Below are 17,764 nucleotides of genomic sequence, written 5' to 3'. Positions count from 1 at the left end.
AGCCCCGGCTGAACGGCACAACACAGAGAAGGTGCTTGCTGCCACAGGAAAAGGACTTTGGGACATTTGTGCATGCAGTTGATATGCCAAGTAACAGCAGTGTGAATGTAAAGTAACAGCAGCTTCTAAAGGCATTTGTTTAAAAAGCCAGCTAAGGATAGCAGTCTGTAAAGAAGTGAAATAGAGGATATAATGGAGTGGAGTGGAGTTTGGCTTCAACAACAACAACTTGTTTCTCCTGATCAAAACCTACCCTTAAAAAATCTCTGGGGTGTTTTGGAGCACACAGATCTGTCTTTTGTTCCCACTGATCACAAAAAACTTTAACACAGAGGTCTATGCAAGTCATTTTCTTTTAAAAGGCAGAAAATGCCGTATATCCCTGGTGTCTGCTACATGTAAACAGTTATAGGTGTATGCTATAGGATATCAAAGCTAACGATAACACACTGATAACTTGTGGGACAGTTCAAGATCTGTCTTCCAGGTGTGTTTTCAACTAGGAAAATATCACAGAGATCTGTGAAGCAGTGATTCGTAATGGCAGGTCCTTGAAGTAACCGGTTTTCACTGTGTATTTGCATAGAGGCTTTGTTTTTTGATAGGCATACAGAATTAAAAATGTTTCTAATTAAGCAGACATCTTTTGTGTTGGAAAGTTCTCATGAGACAGCTTTTAAATGAAAGTACTCTGTCCTCAGGAGATTCTAAAGCAGCAGAGTCTCCGGATGTTTGAGCTGGTCCAGAAGCACCCGCCGCACTGGCCTCCTTTCATACCTCCAAGCAAGCCAGAAGTGACAACTACAGGAGCAGGTGCAGTACCACTGACAGTGCAGCACAGTGTTCCTTGTTAGCAAGCAGGAGAACAATCACAGGTGGAATAACGATGCTTTCCTAAGAGTCCAGCAACCGCCATGGGATTAAATGCGTTCTTCCAGCCTGTCAGACAGTTACCCACACAGGTCACATAAAATATCTACGCTAGCAATGGTTTGGGTTTGGTTTTTTAAAATCTTTTACTCAAAATACTTTGAAGGACACATTTCAGAAAGGTGAGGCTTTTTGTGTTTTGAAATAAAAAATGCTTTAGATTGTAACTTGATTTTTTTTTCTTGCAGAACTCATTGAATCTACTGACAAACTATTTGAGTTGGAAGAAGAATTTGAAATCCTGAGTGTATGAAGGAAGCTGTGGTGACCCTTCTGAGTATTGAACGTGTTGCTAATACTACTGCATTGACTTAAATCAAACAGCCATGTTAGCCCCCAAGTGCCTGAAATGACAGATGACAGAGCACAAAATCCAGTAGCATCCAGAGCTCCAACAGGGACAGCTCCTGCTGTCAGAGAGCCTCCCCAGATGGACAGGCAGTAAAAGAGCTTAAAATGAGGCACTTAAAGGGAACCTCTTTTTAACGTGTCTTACCTGAAGACAAATGGACCTTTGAAATTAAGGCAAAAATAACTCTAGCACTGGGCTGTATGTTTGGAGAAAGGGAGAACACCAAATGGGTATTTCTTGCTCTCATGTAATGCAATATTTTAGTTCTTGGAGCAAAACAGTCGTCAGTTAAGGAGGATGTTTACTTCTGTTCCCTCCTGTGGGCTGCATCGTAATAAAAAATACATTGTCTTGTTTAAAAGATCGACTGGATCAGAAGAAAACTGTTTCCTTGTTAAATATTTTAACATGTATTTGAGCAACCACACTTTATTACAAAAATGTTTCTGTAAAAGGAACTATGTCTAATGGATACATTCTGCAGTAGCCTTCCTGTTTCTGGGAAACCTCAAGCGGAGCAGGAGACTCAAACAGTTGATACAGATCACAACCACTGTTATAGTTATGATCTATTTCACCTTGACCTTAAAATTCAGACAATTAAAACTTAGGCTGACTTTTCTTTCGGACCTAAAATGAGTCAAAGGTGGTTTAACTGTACCTTATTTATTTTTAAAAAGATTTACGCAAGTTTCTCTGTTACAGCACTTTACCTGTGCATCTAATAAATTTCTTAAGCTTTTCATAGGTTGTACGCTGCTATATTTTGTTAATTTGTTTGTGTGAACTAAATATAAACCAGGTCATCTCAAAACTTAATATATAGGCATATGCAAATTAATTGTTGTTTTTTTTTGACTTACTGCCTTTTGAAATCTGTTCTGGTAAAAGTGCCTTAATTCTTCAGGTTTATCAGAACAGCCCGTGCAGTTTTAGTTGTGAGGCAGCATCTCTCTCTAGCAGCCATAAGAAAACCAGCTCAAAGTAACTGAAGACAAAGATCTTTTAATCCGTTATAAAGTTCCTTTTCGCTCTCAGACAGTCCCCATTGTGGTCATTTGGTGATGACGGTGCGACGGACGCGAATCGCAGAGTTTCGGCCTCACCAATAAATGACAACAGAGAGAAATACTGAATGGTGTCTCCTCTCTTGATCAGGGCCAGTGTGAGTTCCAAGAAAACAGTTAACCAGCTCATATTTCGTCTTGTCTGCCGTCAGTGTTTATTAACCGCTGTTTGGAAACTGTACTCTCAGAAGAAATACTTTCTTCTCCTCTCCATGCATTAGCTCCTGGGTTTGTTTGTTTTTTAAAAAGCAAAGCATTACTTCTTAATAAGTACATGAATTTACTGCTCATGCAACAGTGATTGCAGCCCTCACCTTCCAACAGACAAAAATTAAAATCAAGCCCTTGCTCTGACATGCTTAACTGCTTAAAAAGAAAAAAGGAAGCACCTAAGACTAAAAAATGAAATAATACCTTAAAAAAAAAAAACCCATCAATTGGTGGAGTACGCTGTCCTCATTCCCCACAGAGCTCCTGGGTGTTATGTGAACACTGCTCAGAGAGGAGGTCTTGGCCCTGCAGCCCCTCCTGAACAAGTATTCTTGGTAAAGAGGGTTCTGAAATGGGGTGATGACTGGAATTGCACCTGACACAATGGCTTAAATGTGTGTGAACAGGGTGGGAAGAGGCTGGGCTTGCTGAGCTTGATGGATGTTTGGACACTGCTAGCAGCAGAGCCAGGTTACTGCAGTAGAGGCAGTTCCTACAGACAGTGGTGCCTAAAAGGCCCTGATCCTGGAAAGAAGAATTAATTGTATTTGCTTGTGTCCATGTTCAAAAATAAAACCAAGTCCCTGTAGACACGCAGCCTGGTTGCCACCCTCCTTTTTATAGCACCATGGGAGCCCAATGGCTACGAAATTCCTTGTAGTTTGCCAGGTATTTGCACAATTTTTTCAACAGGTAGTGAGCTTCACTAACACACTTCAGTGTTTTAAAGTTGTATTTGCATAGCCCAAGGTGTAAATAAAACATGATCTGTCCGTGCTAGGACAGCTAAGAAGCAGACTGGCTATTCTGCGTAACAGGATTGCCACTCAGGAGTGTTGAAATGCCTTAGAGGTATTTGCAGAATACATCCATTGCTGAGCTTTCACAATGAGGAATAAGTGAAATAAAAGGCTAAGTTGTTCTCCATAAATTCCCTGCTCATCTCCAGTGTGGTTCAACTCTACACCATGCAGAGCTCTCTGCTCCCGATGTTATATTATGCATGTAAATAGTCGTTCATATTTTCTGCTTAAAAGTAAGCCTGTTCTTAAGGACTTTGCTGTACAGAGCTAGAGCTCTAGAACCTATTCAAGAAAAAATACAACAACCTCTCCTGCCTTAGCAATACATTTCTGAAAAAATGTCTCAGATTTTTAAGCCAACACGATAGTGTATTTGCAAGGCGCTTCTTGCACACGTCCTGGAATGTCAATATGCAAGGATTTCATGTGCTTCACTCCAGAGAAGCTGACAGTAGTAGCTTTAGCCAAATTAAATGAATACAGTACATATATATTAGCATACCTTTTTCATGGCTTTCCCTTAAAATAGACAAGAATTATGCAATTAGCGACACTTCTCTTTAATTAGGCCATGAAGGAAAGTGTGACCAGTTAACAGTGCATACACTAGAAATACATTGCTTTTAAACTAACAGAAGTAAAAGCCCAGAGGAAAAAGCATACAACACATCGTGCCCGTGGAAGTAAAAAATATACATCCCGTAACTCCTTACTTCTGTGTTTGCTGTCTAGTAAAGCCTCTAGTCTTCAAATACACACAGCTTGAATAACTACAACACAATCGTGCCAAGGCTACCTCAGAAAGGAAAGCTGCCTTCGTGGTAATGAAACGCTGCTGGTGGCTGCACATCATTTGACTGCAAGGAGATAAGCACAGACCTTGAAGCAGGCATTTGCCTGCAATGTAACTCAGTAGAAAGCTATGAAAAATGCTAGAGGTGTTTGGGATTCAACTTCACATCAAAAATTGCGTTTTTCACTGGAGTAGCTCTTTAAAGTCAGCAGTGGATGAGAGTGTGGACTAGAATTGATTACCTGTCCCTGGAGGAAAGAACGTCTCATCTGTGTAATAAGCAGAGCCAAACAAATCAATCTTTGAGTCTTCCTAAGGACGTCAGTTATCAACCAGTAATGCTCAGTGTTTCTAAGTCACCTACAATACACAGATAAATTTTAGCTGGCTCTGTACTACACAGGAGAATGAGCCTTCATTCCCTTACGCCAGACCAACTGCTATTTGCAAAGACACTAATAGAGCATAACTCTGGAAAAGCGTTTTGTTGACCACTGGCACGTGCCCTGGACAGAGGAGTGGTATAATGTGAGACGTCAGTTACTCTTTGGTCTGAACGAGGAACTCGCAGAGACTTTCTGAGGTAGCCATAAATGTGGGAAAAAAACCCGACTGAAGTAAAAGCATAGCACCATGGTCCGGTAAAAAAAGAAAAACAAAAGGTGTTTCAGAGCACTTGTCTTTTCCACCTCTGTGTCCAATCAAACTCCTGGACTTGAGACTCAATTTCTGTAGAATTCTGGCTGTTTTGGTTCACCCGTCAACCACACGCAGAACAGGTTTATGAATTTATCCTTCTCCACATCAGGGATGCCTAGTCTCGGGTAACGACGACTGTTAATGTTACTGTATTTTTGTTACTACAAGTTCTTCATGCATACTTGGCAACGGCTGACCCTGGTGCGAAGCTGTCCTGCTTTCAGAGTTTCTGAAGGAGGAGCACTGACAAACTGCTGCGACTGTTCCACAGTCGTCAGCCAGAAGCTGTATTTGTTTGCGAAGTAATGGCACGTGCCCCTGGCACCGTTGCATTCAATGAATGGAGTGGCACGGAAATCCTCCAGGCAAGAACCAGGTGAGACAAGAGACTGACCTCCACCTTCTGCACCAGCTGCAGTATGCTGAAAGAGAGGTGGCAGTTTCAATGAGTTCAGAGGAACAGAATGAGAGGTAAACAGGGGAGTGCAGTACTTGGGTTGAAGGTACAGGCCTGCTATAACAGAAAACCAGCTTTTCACTTGCAAGTTGGGAAAACCTGGAAACAATAATGCCAACTTCACAGAATCCCAGACCGTTAGGGATTGGAAGGGACCTCAAAAGCTCATCCAGTCCAATCCCCCTGCCGGAGCAGGAACACCCAGATGAGGTTACACAGGAAGGCGTCCAGGCGGGTTTTGAATGTCTGCAGAGAAGGAGACTCCACAACCTCTCTGGGCAGCCTGGGCCAGGGCTCTGTCACCCTCACTGAGAAGAAGTTTCTTCTCCAATTGAAGTGGAACCTCCTGTGTTCCAGTTTGTGTCCGTTACCCCTTGTCCTATCATTGTTTGTCACCGAGAAGAGCCTGGCTCCATCCTCGTGACACTCACCCTTTAAATATTTATAACCATGAATGAGGTCTCCCCTCAGTCTCCTCTTCTGCAAACTAAAGAGCCCCAGCTCCCTCAGCCGCTCCTCAGCAGGGAGATGCTCCACTCCCTCCATCATCTTTGTAGCCCTACGCTGGACTCTCTCCAGCAGTTCCCTGTCCTTCTTGAACTGAGGGACTTCATATTTTCCTAACAATCTTACACTAGGAGAGTGCAATGGAAGGTGTTCTGCATTTTCCACTGAGAGAGGGAATGAAGACAATGCCACAGCTTAATTAGCATTTCCACATTTAAAGGTTTGAAGAACAAAGGATATCTGTGGCAATACAGAACTATTACCTCTGTGTTACTACTGAACTTGAGCGGTACAGGTGAGAAGGCCAACTAAACGGGAACAAATTAGCATTTCCACATTTAAAGGTTTGAAGAACAAAGGATATCTGTGGCAATACAGAACTATTACCTCTGTTACTACTGAACTTGAGCAGTACAGGTGAGAAGGCCAACTAAATGGGAACAAACTCAGAAAGCCTGCAACAGGCCAGCTGATAAAGAATAAATGCACTAGGGCAAGTAGCTACAGGGCTCTAGTTTCCTCTGAGCAACTCGGAGAACATGGGTCTCAGCCACCTAAACAAAGAGGAGATCTAGAAATGTTTAAAGCTGCCTTTGCATTACCAACAGTATCCTTACCATAAGGAAAGAGTATCCTATCCACAGGCTGCGCCAGCCAACAGGACACTGAGGGATGGTGATGTCCTGGCTGTGCACAGCCACAGCCTGAGAAGGTGCCTCACATACTGAGCACCGACTGATGTACTGTGGAATCTGAACACTGTCCACTGGCATCATGGGGATAGGAGCGGTGGTGGAGAGCCAGTATGACTTGTCATTTCGGCTGGCGTAGTAGCACACTTCATTGATGTTGCAGTAAATAAAGGGCATAGTGCTGAAGCGAGGCAAACATGAGCCAGCAAAACCTGGAAAAATGGCAGAAGTTGTCGTATCAAGCACTGCTGAATGCTTCAACTCACACACACGAGACATAAACAGGGGAGGATGGCACAAGTGACGCTGCTTCCAGCACAGATTCTGGCCAAGGAGACTTCCACCACCTCTACTACAACCACCTGTGGTACCAATGAAGATTGCTCATTTGAAACAGGATTTTGGCCTGCGTTGTTTATGCCTGAGAGAATTCTGTCAACTCACCAAGATCCTGGTTGTGTGACTTTTCCTGCCCCTCCACGTACAATAAGCTGTAGCCATCCCAGAGCTTGTTCATTCCTATGGGACAAGGTGGGATTTGGTCTGACTGACTGTGCTTCACTAAGGTGTATCCAACACCCACGCTCCGACCAGGCATTCCCGGCAAACCAAGTGAGCCCGGCTTTCCAGTGACACCTACAAGACAGAAAAGGAGTTGCTATTACTAATATGAAGTGTGGACATCAGCTGGCTCTATACCTGGTTTTGGCATTGCTGTCATTGTGTTTATGTCAGTCAGGAGCCCAAGTTTTGATGATCAGTTCCTGTCATTTCACAGTAGCACCCACTCATTTCCTACCTCATTTGATATTCTTTCTCTGCCCAACAAATCTGGTGCCAGTATGTTTGCATGTATGTCACATTACAATGATTCTGAGGATCTTAAAGCACCAACCAAAAGCGAATAAATTCATTTTTGCCATAGTGCTCCTCATAATGATATTTCTTTGACACAGAAAGGCCAAAAGTTCTACTACAAATCTGTGGCAGCATCCAAACCTTCTCCTTCTCTTACTGTGCCCTTCCTCTACTGTCCAATCCTCACAGTTGTGTTCACTGTCAATACTATTTCCCTCATACATTTTCAAGATGAGTCCCACATTCACAAAACAGTAAAACCAAAAGATGTTCATAATTGTACCTAGGGAAACATCAGCAGTGACAGACAGAAATGACACGTGACAGTCTTCTTCACTGAGGAAGATATGAAACACAAACTTGTGTACATCCCCTGGTCTTTCTAAGGTAATTGGGTTTTAGGGAGGGTCTCTGCAGAACTTGCAGGCAAACAGAATTCTACTGATCGCTTCTTTCGGGTCTGTGTTCCCCAAATAATAAAATTACCTTCAAAACCCTGTGGTCCTGGGGCACCCGAAGGTCCTGGATCCCCAGCTATGCCAGGTGATCCAGGTAAACCATCACGCCCTTTTAAACCAGATCTTCCTGGCAGACCTTTTGTACCTGAAATAAAACACAACAATTACTATCATTATTTCCTCATACTAATGCCTTCACTCCTGCAACCATATTCCAGAAGAGAAATACGCTGTCAGCAGCCACACTGAGAGCTCACACTTCAACAGCTGTGGTTACAAACAACTGACTCCACATGATCCGAATGTTTGTTGAAGGAGCGAGAGGTGCAGCTGAACATCAGACAAGGCTGAAAATGCAGCACTGAGATCTGGGATAAGTTACTGCTTTCAGTCTGAAGTCACATCGGCTCTAGGACTCAAGTTCTGATTTGATGGCTGTGGAAGTCTGTGAAGTCTTTTCATCTCTGTCTCACAAGGCCCCTGCCACTGTGAAAACAGGGATCCTCTGGTATAACATTCCAGCTGTTGTAATCTGGAGCTACCTTGCTGAAATTTTGCCTAAGACTTGAAGTCACTTCTTTAGCTCCATTTCACCTCTCTTTCAAACCAGAAAATTGGCCTTGATGTTCAGCTTAAATATCATATAAAATTCGAGCTACCAACTTGAACTAAATTCACCTTTCCCTTCCTCACCTTGACATTCAATGATAAGTATCTGACTGACAACTCTTTAAAAAGTCTCAGGGCAGTGAAGGGTGCTCATAATATAAGGGTATAAGAGGAGATGCTTGCCTATGGACCTTTAGAATCCATTCAGGACTGTCCTGACCCCATCTGAAAGGACTGGCATGGATTGGATAAACTAACAATAAAATAAGTGTTCAGAATGTTACAAGTTAAAATATAACGTAATAGTATAAAGAGACACAAAGTGTTATGCCGTTGCACAGAGCTAGATACCCTAGCATGTGATCAGTAATGTGGAAGGTCAGTATCAGTATAAGGAAATGTGACACAGATGAGTGTACATTTGCACAACTTTTGTAAAGATTAAGCATTCAAAATAGTATAAATAGGGCTAATTTCCCCATGAACTTCTCTCTTTCCACTGCTCTGCAGTGTCTGTTACCTGATTGCCTGACCACTATTAATAAAGGCACTCTCAGCTTTTACTCTCTGTATGTTTATTCACTTTTTTAGGAACTGACAAACAGGAAGCCAGGAACTAACACAGCTCTATTCCCTGTGAGGGATTCAGGATAACATCTCGGGAGATGGACTGGTGCTAAGTGATATTCCAGTTCTTGGATTTTTCATAGCTAAAAGAGAATACTAACACACTTTAAAATGACCTAAATGGTAGTGCTGAGAAAGGAATCATGGGGACTTGCTGGGCCCAGGAGAGCCAACTGATGCAGGACCCACCGCAGTTGCTTTGCCAAACAATATGAACCACAGTGGTGCAGGCTGAAGTTCCCAGCACTCCTCCAGTTACAGTATGTAATTGACAACTCAAATAATTCTCAGTGGGGAATCACGTCCATGATGACTCCACCTGCTAGCATAGTACCAAAGCTGGTATCATATCAGCTGCATCGCAAGCTGTTCCACCTATTTCCGGAAATATAATTAAAAAACACTATAAACTTGCACGAACAGAATTTATCAAAAACATTCTAATAATAATAAAACATGACATCTGTATGCATTTTGCTGGAATTACATCCCTTTTAGAAAAACCTGTGAACTTCCTAACACAGCTGAGACAGCAGTGCTCTTCCACAGGGCCAGCATTTCAGTGATCTGAGTGTACTTTTTTACCTGGTTTTCCAGTTGGGCCCTGGAATCCAGGATCTCCATCAAAGCCAAGGACACCATCAATTCCTGGCAGACCAGGTAAGCCTGCAGGGGCTGTGATTTCTTCTGGCTGTGGGGTTATACCTGGAGAGCCTTGTCGGCCAGGGAGACCTGCACACAGTGCAAACAACAGTGTAACTACCCCACAAAAATTTCAGAGTTTTGATGATGATACTGACACAAAGGACAAGTGTGCTAAATTAAGACTGCCTTAGTACATCAGCACTAGATATCTTTGTAAGAAGTGGTATGTCAGGCTCTTTCTAATTTATTTAAATCTCTAAGAAAGTAAGAGTTTCCTAAATAAAGTCTGAAATTCTCCCCAGCCCAAACCACGTGCAATAAAGTACAGCTTTTCAAATCCTCCAGCACTCACCTCGACGGCCCATTTCGCCTTTCAGCCCAGGGTAACCAGGATCCCCCGGAGGCCCATCTTTACCTGGCATCCCCATAAGGCCAGGCTCCCCTCTTATACCTGCAAAGATACACAGCTGAAGCCCCCAGGGGCTAAGCATAGGATCCTGATTCCGATCCACAGCTGGGGCACTGATGGCAGCAATGGCAGCAGTAGTTTAGCTCCGAGATGGAGTGGACCACAACCCTTAAGGAACTCCACATCCACTTTGATGTTCAGAATGGCTGCAGAGCCATTATCTCAAGATAAGAATTTCCACTGCTACATAATTACACTTGAAAGTATTCTTCCCCTTCCTTGAGTAACCCAGGGAAAGTGGGTTACACATCTTTTTCTATTCTATACACAGCACAGAGGGATGGGGATCTGCCAGCCTTCAGTTCTTCACCTGGCAATGGTTCTCCATAATTTCCTGGTCTTTGAGCCGTGCAGTTTCTTTGAAAACTTGCTACTACAGTTCCTGTTTGCAGCTGTCCTGTCTCCTTTGGCAAAGACCAAAGAGAGAGCAACCTGCTCCCTGCCTTAGCCCAGAACAAGATCTCTTAACTCCTACAATCATCTTAGCTTCTTGTGGAGACCTAAATCCATGCTGAACATATGTGACAGGTGGGATGAAACAGCACCTCCAATCTTTGCCTAGACAACATATGCAAGTGTGTAACTGTAGTCAACAAGCACAGCACAATTGCATGTGGACATGATTGACTCAGGACAAAAAAAAAAAGATAAAAAAGAGACAAAAAATGAATGGGGCCACACTGAAGAGCACCTGGAATTGGCCTCATTTTGCTGCTTTGGGAGTTCGTAGGTAAGAGCAGATCATCTTCATCTTGTACTGTACCTGGACTTTAGTAAAGCCTTTGACACCGTTTCCCACAGCATTCTGCTGGAGAAACTGGGTGCCCATGGCCTGGACAGGCATACTCTTTGCTGGGTAAAAAACCGGCTGGATGGCCAGGCCTAAAGGGTGGCAGTGAATGGAGTTAAATCCAGTTGGCAACTGGTCACAACTGGTGTTCCCCAGGGCTCAGTGTCAGGGCCAGCTCTGTTTAATGTCTTCATTGGCATCCTAGATGAGGGGACCGAGTGCTCCCTCAGCAAGTCTGCAGATGACACTAAGCTGGGTGGAAGTGTTGATCTGCTTGTAGGGCAGGAAGGCTCCACAGAGGGACCTGGATAGGCTGGATCAATGCAGCCAATTGCATGAGGTTCAGCAAGGCCAAGTGCCAAGTCCTCTACTTGAGTCACAACAACCCCATGCAGTGCTACAGACTTGGGAATGAGTGGCTGGAAAGCTGCTTGGCAGTGAAGGATCTGGGAGTACTGGTTGACAGCCAACTTGAATATGAGCCAGCAGTGTGCACAGGTGGCCAAGGTCAATGGCATCCTGGCTTGTATCAGAAATAGTGTGACCTGCAGGAGTAGGGAAGCGATTGTGCCCCTGTACTCGCCACTGGTGAGGCTGCACCTCAAATCCTCTATTCAGTTCTGGGAGACCTCATCACTCTCTACAACTACCTGAAAGGAAGCTGTAGCAAGGTGGGGGTCAGTCTCTTCTCCCATGTAACAAGCAATATGATGAGAGGAAATGGCCTCGAGCTGTGCCAGGGGAGGTTTAGACTAGATATTAGGAAAGATTTCTTCACTGAAAGGGTTATCAGGCATTGGAACTTGCTGTCCAGGGAAGTGGCAGAGTCACCATCACTGGAGGTATTTAAAAGATGGGTAGATGAGGTGCTTAGAGACATGGTTTAGTAGTGGACGGGTTATGACTGGATTTGATGATCTTAAAGGTCTTTTCCAACCGAATAATTCTATGACTCTAAAACCGGCATGAGGCAAAAAGGAAGACTTAGACAAGTAAAGGTCTTTTCCAACCAAATAATTCTATGACTCTAAAACCTGCATGAGGCAAAAAGGAAGACTTAGACAATAAACTTAGCTGTACTTACACCTGAGTGAGGATTCGTTTCGAAGCAGTCACACTAAGCACACGATAGTCATTTGTACTGCTGAGGTGACAGCTGCCAAACCACACCCAGAGCCCTTCCAGGCAAGATTACCTTTGAATCCAGATGCTCCAGGGAGTCCAATTGGACCAGTGGGTCCCACATCACCCTTAATGCCTCGCAAGCCCAGAACACCAGGGAAACCTGGATTGCCTGTGTCACCTTGGTCAGAAGCTGGGCCAGGGAGCCCTCGTGGTCCTGGAGGACCTGGAAGACCTAGAGGCAACAGGGGTAATTAGCACAATCTGCTCCTCAAGCAAAGAAATGCTGAGGTCTTTCTAGAGAACAGCCACTGTTTGGATGTCTGTATTTCCAGAAGTGTCCTCCTCCCAAAGGAAAAGAACTGGACCCCACCCAATTATATTCACTTAGGTCTCATAAACTTCAAATAGCTTCAAATTCTGGGCCTAAGCATAGCCCTTGCCCCACCTGGTGACTCAGATATCCCCCAGGAGAATAAGAGCAGTGGCTTCAAATCCTCGACCAGACAAAGGCCCACAGTCTCAGCGTCTCTGACAAGGCTGTGAGGTATTGAATGGGAACCAACACCATCACGAAAAAATCTTTTAAAGTATCAACTTGCTGTCGACCCTACAGGAAGTGCTTCTTATGTACCTCTAAGGAGCAATGAATCTTTGCTGCTCCCCAGCTTACACAGGATACTTCTAAGCTTTACACAGAGCCAATGATTACAGCTGTGGAAACGACAGTTCAAAATGGAGCTGGTGTTCAAATTTAGACATACTATGCTGGACTTAAGTACCCACCTTAGTGCCCAAGTCTGTCTTCAGTACCACAATAGGTGAAACAAATATGGACTAGAGAGCTTTAATAACAGGCTAAATCAAATCAGGATTCAATAACAGGAATGGAAAACAGATCTTCTCATTCTCAATCCCTGATCCAAACCCCAGGCTATTAAAGTGACAATACTCATCCAAGTAATTTCTCCTCAAAGCTCTTAAAAGGAAGCATATAAAGAAACAGAAATCCCTTTAGCTAGGCCACTCTCCTTAAGAGGCCTCTCTTCATACCTGAGCTTCCATCAGTTCCTGGATGGCCAGCATCCCCAGGTCTACCACGTATATCAGAAGGAACAGAAGTTCCAGGTGTTCCTGGCAAGCCAGGCAGTCCCACAGGACCAGGGGGACCTAAAATAAGAAATACAAAGTGAGAGATGTAGCCGAAGCTCTTCAATGATCTTCACAGACATGGACAGAAGTAGTGGCTGAGTAGCATTTATATTGAGAACAAAGAGACATGTCACTATGTGAGGGGAAAAATTACACTATCTTGCTGTTCAGGAGAGGTACAGACATTTGAGAACTACGTAACCAACTGTTTCTCAAGTACATAGCCACATCACAGATTTCACCTTTACTTGTCCAACTACTAACCACCTCTGTGGCTTCAGGAGTTCTCTTTGGTAATTCTGCTGACCGTGCAAACTCATTGACCTGCACTGCAACACATCCTACTGGGCTTCGAGAACATCAGTATTTACCCATGTCTCCTGATGAGCCTTTTGGTCCAGGGAATCCTACAGCTCCTCTACCCAAGCCTGGAGAACCTTCTTCACCCTTCAGACCTGGTAGACCTGCAGGGCCTTTCAGTCCAGCTTCACTCAGACCTAATTAAACGTGGTTAACAAAAATACGAGAGTCTATTTAAATTGCCTAATAGCAGATAAATTATTACACAAACTGAGTTGTAATAAAAAATTAGTCATTTATTACTCTGCTGTTTTCAGTAAAGCAACAGAAAGAGATCTGGTGCCTCATGTGCTACTCTGGTAGTGCAAACTGCTCTGGTCTTCCCACAAGCTCTTGCACAAGGATGGGAACATAGCACTCCTGCGACAGGATTTGCCTGTCACCCTGTCTGCTGTCTCTCTCAAGAGGATACAACATAGACTCAAGCTTCTGGTGTTTAAATAATCTAGTGGGCTTCATGCTCCAACACCGAGAGATCAGCTTTCACAGACTACTACAGAAGACACACTGAGGCAAAAATGGTGCAGGGCAGAGGCTCCCAGGAATAGCTGCAGGGAGATGTTCAGCATGTCACTCTGGTAAGAGTAAGTACCAAGCAGCTCTCTCAGGTAGGAAAATTGTGGAGGATTTATATGCTGTAAATCATTACTTTTCAAAAGAGAATGTTTTAAATAAAGAAAACATAGGTATCATTTGAGTTGTACACATCAAGACTGTCCATTTTCACTTAGAAAATATCTGCCACAAATTTTAAGTGGCGCTCTACAAGATGACTGTAACTAAACAAGTCTCTTTGGAAAGGTCTTTCTCTACCTCTATGTTTAGTAAAACACCGTTTGCAAAACAGAACCATATTCTATTTCATAAGGTTAAAAATATGAAAAAATCCCTCAGAAGCTTCCCAAAAGCAGAAGCCAGAAACTTATCAAAGAGATCAGCTTCTGATTCTGCTGATGTCTTTATCTTGAGCTCCATAAAATGGAGGGCTATGGAAAGCAGTAAGGAAACATGCCACCGCAAAGCCCAAATCAAAGCATTTGATGCTGCCCTGCTAAATTCAAACATCCATTAGAAATGGAAGAGTTTTATGAATTCATTTCGTCAGCTTTTCAGCAGTGACATAGCCCTTTGGGAATTCAAGGACAGCCATCACCAGAAAAGCTGCTCCACTCCACAGGCTGCATCCTGTTCTTCCTGACATTAAAGAAGAATTTGTTCATGCACATTCAGCATCCTGAGCTTTTTCTTTAGGTTATAGTTAAATCTAGAACTGGTTGAAATATGGGAATGTTGTGAGGAACACTGCTGTCATGATGGACCAGTGTATGCATTTCTCCAGCTATGACACTTCTACTACACATTTCCTTTACCTGGTGTTCCAGGAGACCCTTTTGTGCCTGGTAAGCCATTCAGACCATTTAAACCCGGAAATCCGTTAAAACCTGAAGAGACATTTGGAATACATAAGTGATCAAATAAGCAAATAATCTAGTTAGGTGGAAATGTATAAGATGTTTCATAGAGACTACAGCATGTATAGAAACCTGACACACAGGGGAACACAGTATGTTAAGTCTTCCTTCACATAGGCCCCCTTCATGGAAACTTCCCACTGCTCTCACCAGTTTTACCCTCAGTGAACACCCATCAGTGATCCAAATCAAGTGAGAGCCTTTTCCTTTCCAACCACTCCTCTGTTTATTTCAAGCAGCCGGTGCCTGCACTAACATTGCCAAGAAATGAGCTTTCCCACACACAGCTGGCCCATACAGAAGAGTGCTGCCTGCCCGCTGTGATATAGTCGGCTGGGTTTCTGTCCCAATTTCTCCCCCCATGTGCAGGCTCCAGATATACCTTTAGGTCCTGCTGTTCCATGAGCTCCTGGGAATCCAACAGATCCTGGCTGCCCTGGAGGTCCTGGTGGCCCAGGAATTCCTCTTAGCCCAGCATTTCCAGGGATTCCTAAAAACAAGCAGAAAAATGTTCCTGTACTACACATCCAGGATGGAACAGCTCACAGCTCCATCTTACAGCTGCTGTTCCTGCACTCAACTCTTAATATGAGTGAACAAACTACTATTTAGACAAAGCAAAACCAGATTCAAATATCTCTTTATTACCACTACTAGGTTTGTTTTTTTAAAATATCATAGCAATGACACTCTTCATAACCCACCAAGTGACACGCTGGAACAGTTCACATACCAAATAACTAATTCAATTGTTTTTCAAATAAAATATTCCAATAACAAATTTCACTGTCCTTCCATGTTTAATATTGATAACAATTTGATAATGTACCTGCTAGTTACACCACAACCTCAACACACCTGTAGCCATCCTTCTGGGTAGGTTTGGCTCTAGAGGGAATGGACAGAAGCATTGCAATGGAAGATTTTAGAACAGTCTTGCCCATAAGCAGCTACAAAGAAGCTGCTACTGTTTGTATCTAACTGAGGTGTTCCCTGTTTGTTAAAGGAATTCCTTCAGGTTTCTGTTGTGCACAGTTCACCACATGGTTGACCACAGGATCAGTTGCAGCAGGACAAGGTGACACCTTACACTAGTGTCAAAAAAAATCTTATCTTCCCGTCAACCTTCTTGTTTAAGCCTCAGTTGTGACAGGCCAACCAGGGCTAAGGAAACAAGGTGAGGTTGTTCTACAGTCATAGAACAAACTGCAGAGATGTCTAGTCCAGTACCTGCTGGTCCTTCTGGGCCAAGATCTCCTGGGCCTCCTTTGAGTCCATTCACCCCAATGTTTCCTGGGTAGCCTGTTTCACCCTTGAGTCCTTCTCTCCCCCTCTCTCCTGAAAGCATAAAAACAGACAGCATGCTAGAGCCCATGTCAAACAGGAGGAAGGTGTGAAGAGAATGAGAAACATGTCATGTTGAGGCTGCAGCACTTGTGTCTGCTTAGCCATGGTGTGGGCCCCAGACTGGACTCCCTCAGTGCCAAATACCTTTGCAAGTTCACAAGTTCCTCCTCAAGAAGTGAAGTGGGAGCCAGCATTAGAATTGGGCTGTTCCTGGACTTGTCCATTATCATGCAGATTTGTGCCCCACCCAGATTTGAGACTCCTCAAATCTCACTTCCAGGAGGAGACTAAACTATTTAAATTTATGGACTACAAAAATACACAAACTGGACAACACTATCATGTTTAATCTCTAGAATTTTGCATTCTTGAAATGAGTAAATCAAGAGCTGCTTTACCTGGGAACCCTGGGTCTCCTCGCTCTCCTTTTGCTCCTGCAATACCAGGAATCCCAACAGACTCTCCCTGGTCACCTGAAAAAGAAAGACAAAGTGGGAAAGCCATTCCCCTAATTGATGGTGGAAGCAGTTTTCAGGGCTGCTCAATAGCCTTGTTTATGAAAATGAACCTTGCCAATAATTCAAATCCATGGAGCAAACAAAGACAATAGTGATGTACCTGAGTTTGAAAATGCTTATAAACAGCAATGAATACAGATTCTCTCATGCAAATGCATGGTAAGACAAACATTTATAGGTAATTCCACAACAACTTGCCCTTCATACTTCTGACACAAGGAGACGAAAGCAGGGTGCCTCTCATACTGTTCAACATGCTTCACACAGTGCTGTGGCCAGACTTGCAAAGGACCACAAAGTATTTAGGCATTTTGGCTTGGGACTGGTCTCATCTGAATAAAGCCCCTTACAAGAGGATATGTACTTCAGAGCCAGTCACTGGAGAGCCACAGACACTTCTAGAACACTGCTCATTCATTTCAGTCATTAATATTAGGACAGAGCGAACTGAAAGACCATGTACACTATGGAAAATTTCTTACCCTTTGGACCAGGAAGGCCAATAGGTCCTGGGAATCCAAGTGTTCCTGTGATACCATCTGAACCCTGAAAGAAAAAAAGATCCCCAAATTAGCCTTTGCTTTTTATTTTTCCTGTTCCAAGTTTGGGTCGTGTGGAATAACAGACCACAAAGATATAGGAAGAAATACTCTCCAAAGCATCATTCTACAGTATGAGCCAAACAAAAACAATCTGGAAGCTTCGTAAGGCAAAATCCTGCCAGCTCCTGCTGCTTTGCTACAGAAGCACCAACTAGAACACAGGATTTTCGTAAGAGCACTTAGGGAAGATAAAGATATTTAAGAAGGTGTTTACCCTCTCTCCTG

General features: G+C 43.6%; 2 protein-coding genes across 2 annotated transcripts in view; one reads left to right on the top strand and one right to left on the bottom strand.

Moving 5' to 3' along the window:
- The window catches only part of ATG4A (autophagy related 4A, cysteine peptidase), a 12,779-nt gene extending 10,752 nt beyond the window's left edge, over positions 1 to 2,027 (top strand). Inside the window, exons 12-13 of the mRNA XM_010194450.1 lie at positions 702 to 813; positions 1,119 to 2,027. Of these exons, the coding sequence (XP_010192752.1) occupies positions 702 to 813; positions 1,119 to 1,183 (177 nt within the window). The 3' untranslated portion in view covers positions 1,184 to 2,027. The remainder of the gene's footprint in view (positions 1 to 701; positions 814 to 1,118) is intronic.
- Positions 2,028 to 5,015: 2,988 nt separating this feature from the next.
- Positions 5,016 to 17,764, bottom strand: part of LOC104548433 (collagen alpha-6(IV) chain-like) — a gene marked incomplete at its 5' end in the record, with an annotated part of 13,782 nt that continues 1,033 nt past the window's right edge. The window contains 13 exons of the mRNA XM_010194449.1: positions 5,016 to 5,276; positions 6,436 to 6,722; positions 6,955 to 7,146; positions 7,855 to 7,971; positions 9,648 to 9,794; positions 10,060 to 10,158; positions 12,162 to 12,314; positions 13,142 to 13,258; positions 13,612 to 13,737; positions 14,971 to 15,042; positions 15,455 to 15,562; positions 16,303 to 16,410; positions 16,818 to 16,892. Of these exons, the coding sequence (XP_010192751.1) occupies positions 5,016 to 5,276; positions 6,436 to 6,722; positions 6,955 to 7,146; positions 7,855 to 7,971; positions 9,648 to 9,794; positions 10,060 to 10,158; positions 12,162 to 12,314; positions 13,142 to 13,258; positions 13,612 to 13,737; positions 14,971 to 15,042; positions 15,455 to 15,562; positions 16,303 to 16,410; positions 16,818 to 16,892 (1,862 nt within the window). The remainder of the gene's footprint in view (positions 5,277 to 6,435; positions 6,723 to 6,954; positions 7,147 to 7,854; positions 7,972 to 9,647; positions 9,795 to 10,059; positions 10,159 to 12,161; positions 12,315 to 13,141; positions 13,259 to 13,611; positions 13,738 to 14,970; positions 15,043 to 15,454; positions 15,563 to 16,302; positions 16,411 to 16,817; positions 16,893 to 17,764) is intronic.

This window comes from Mesitornis unicolor, unplaced genomic scaffold (assembly GCF_000695765.1).
Source record: "Mesitornis unicolor isolate BGI_N332 unplaced genomic scaffold, ASM69576v1 scaffold10501, whole genome shotgun sequence".
NCBI lineage: Eukaryota > Metazoa > Chordata > Aves > Mesitornithiformes > Mesitornithidae > Mesitornis > Mesitornis unicolor.
The sequence above is the reverse complement of the archived record's forward strand: the minus strand, read 5'-3'. Positions and strand labels throughout refer to the sequence as shown.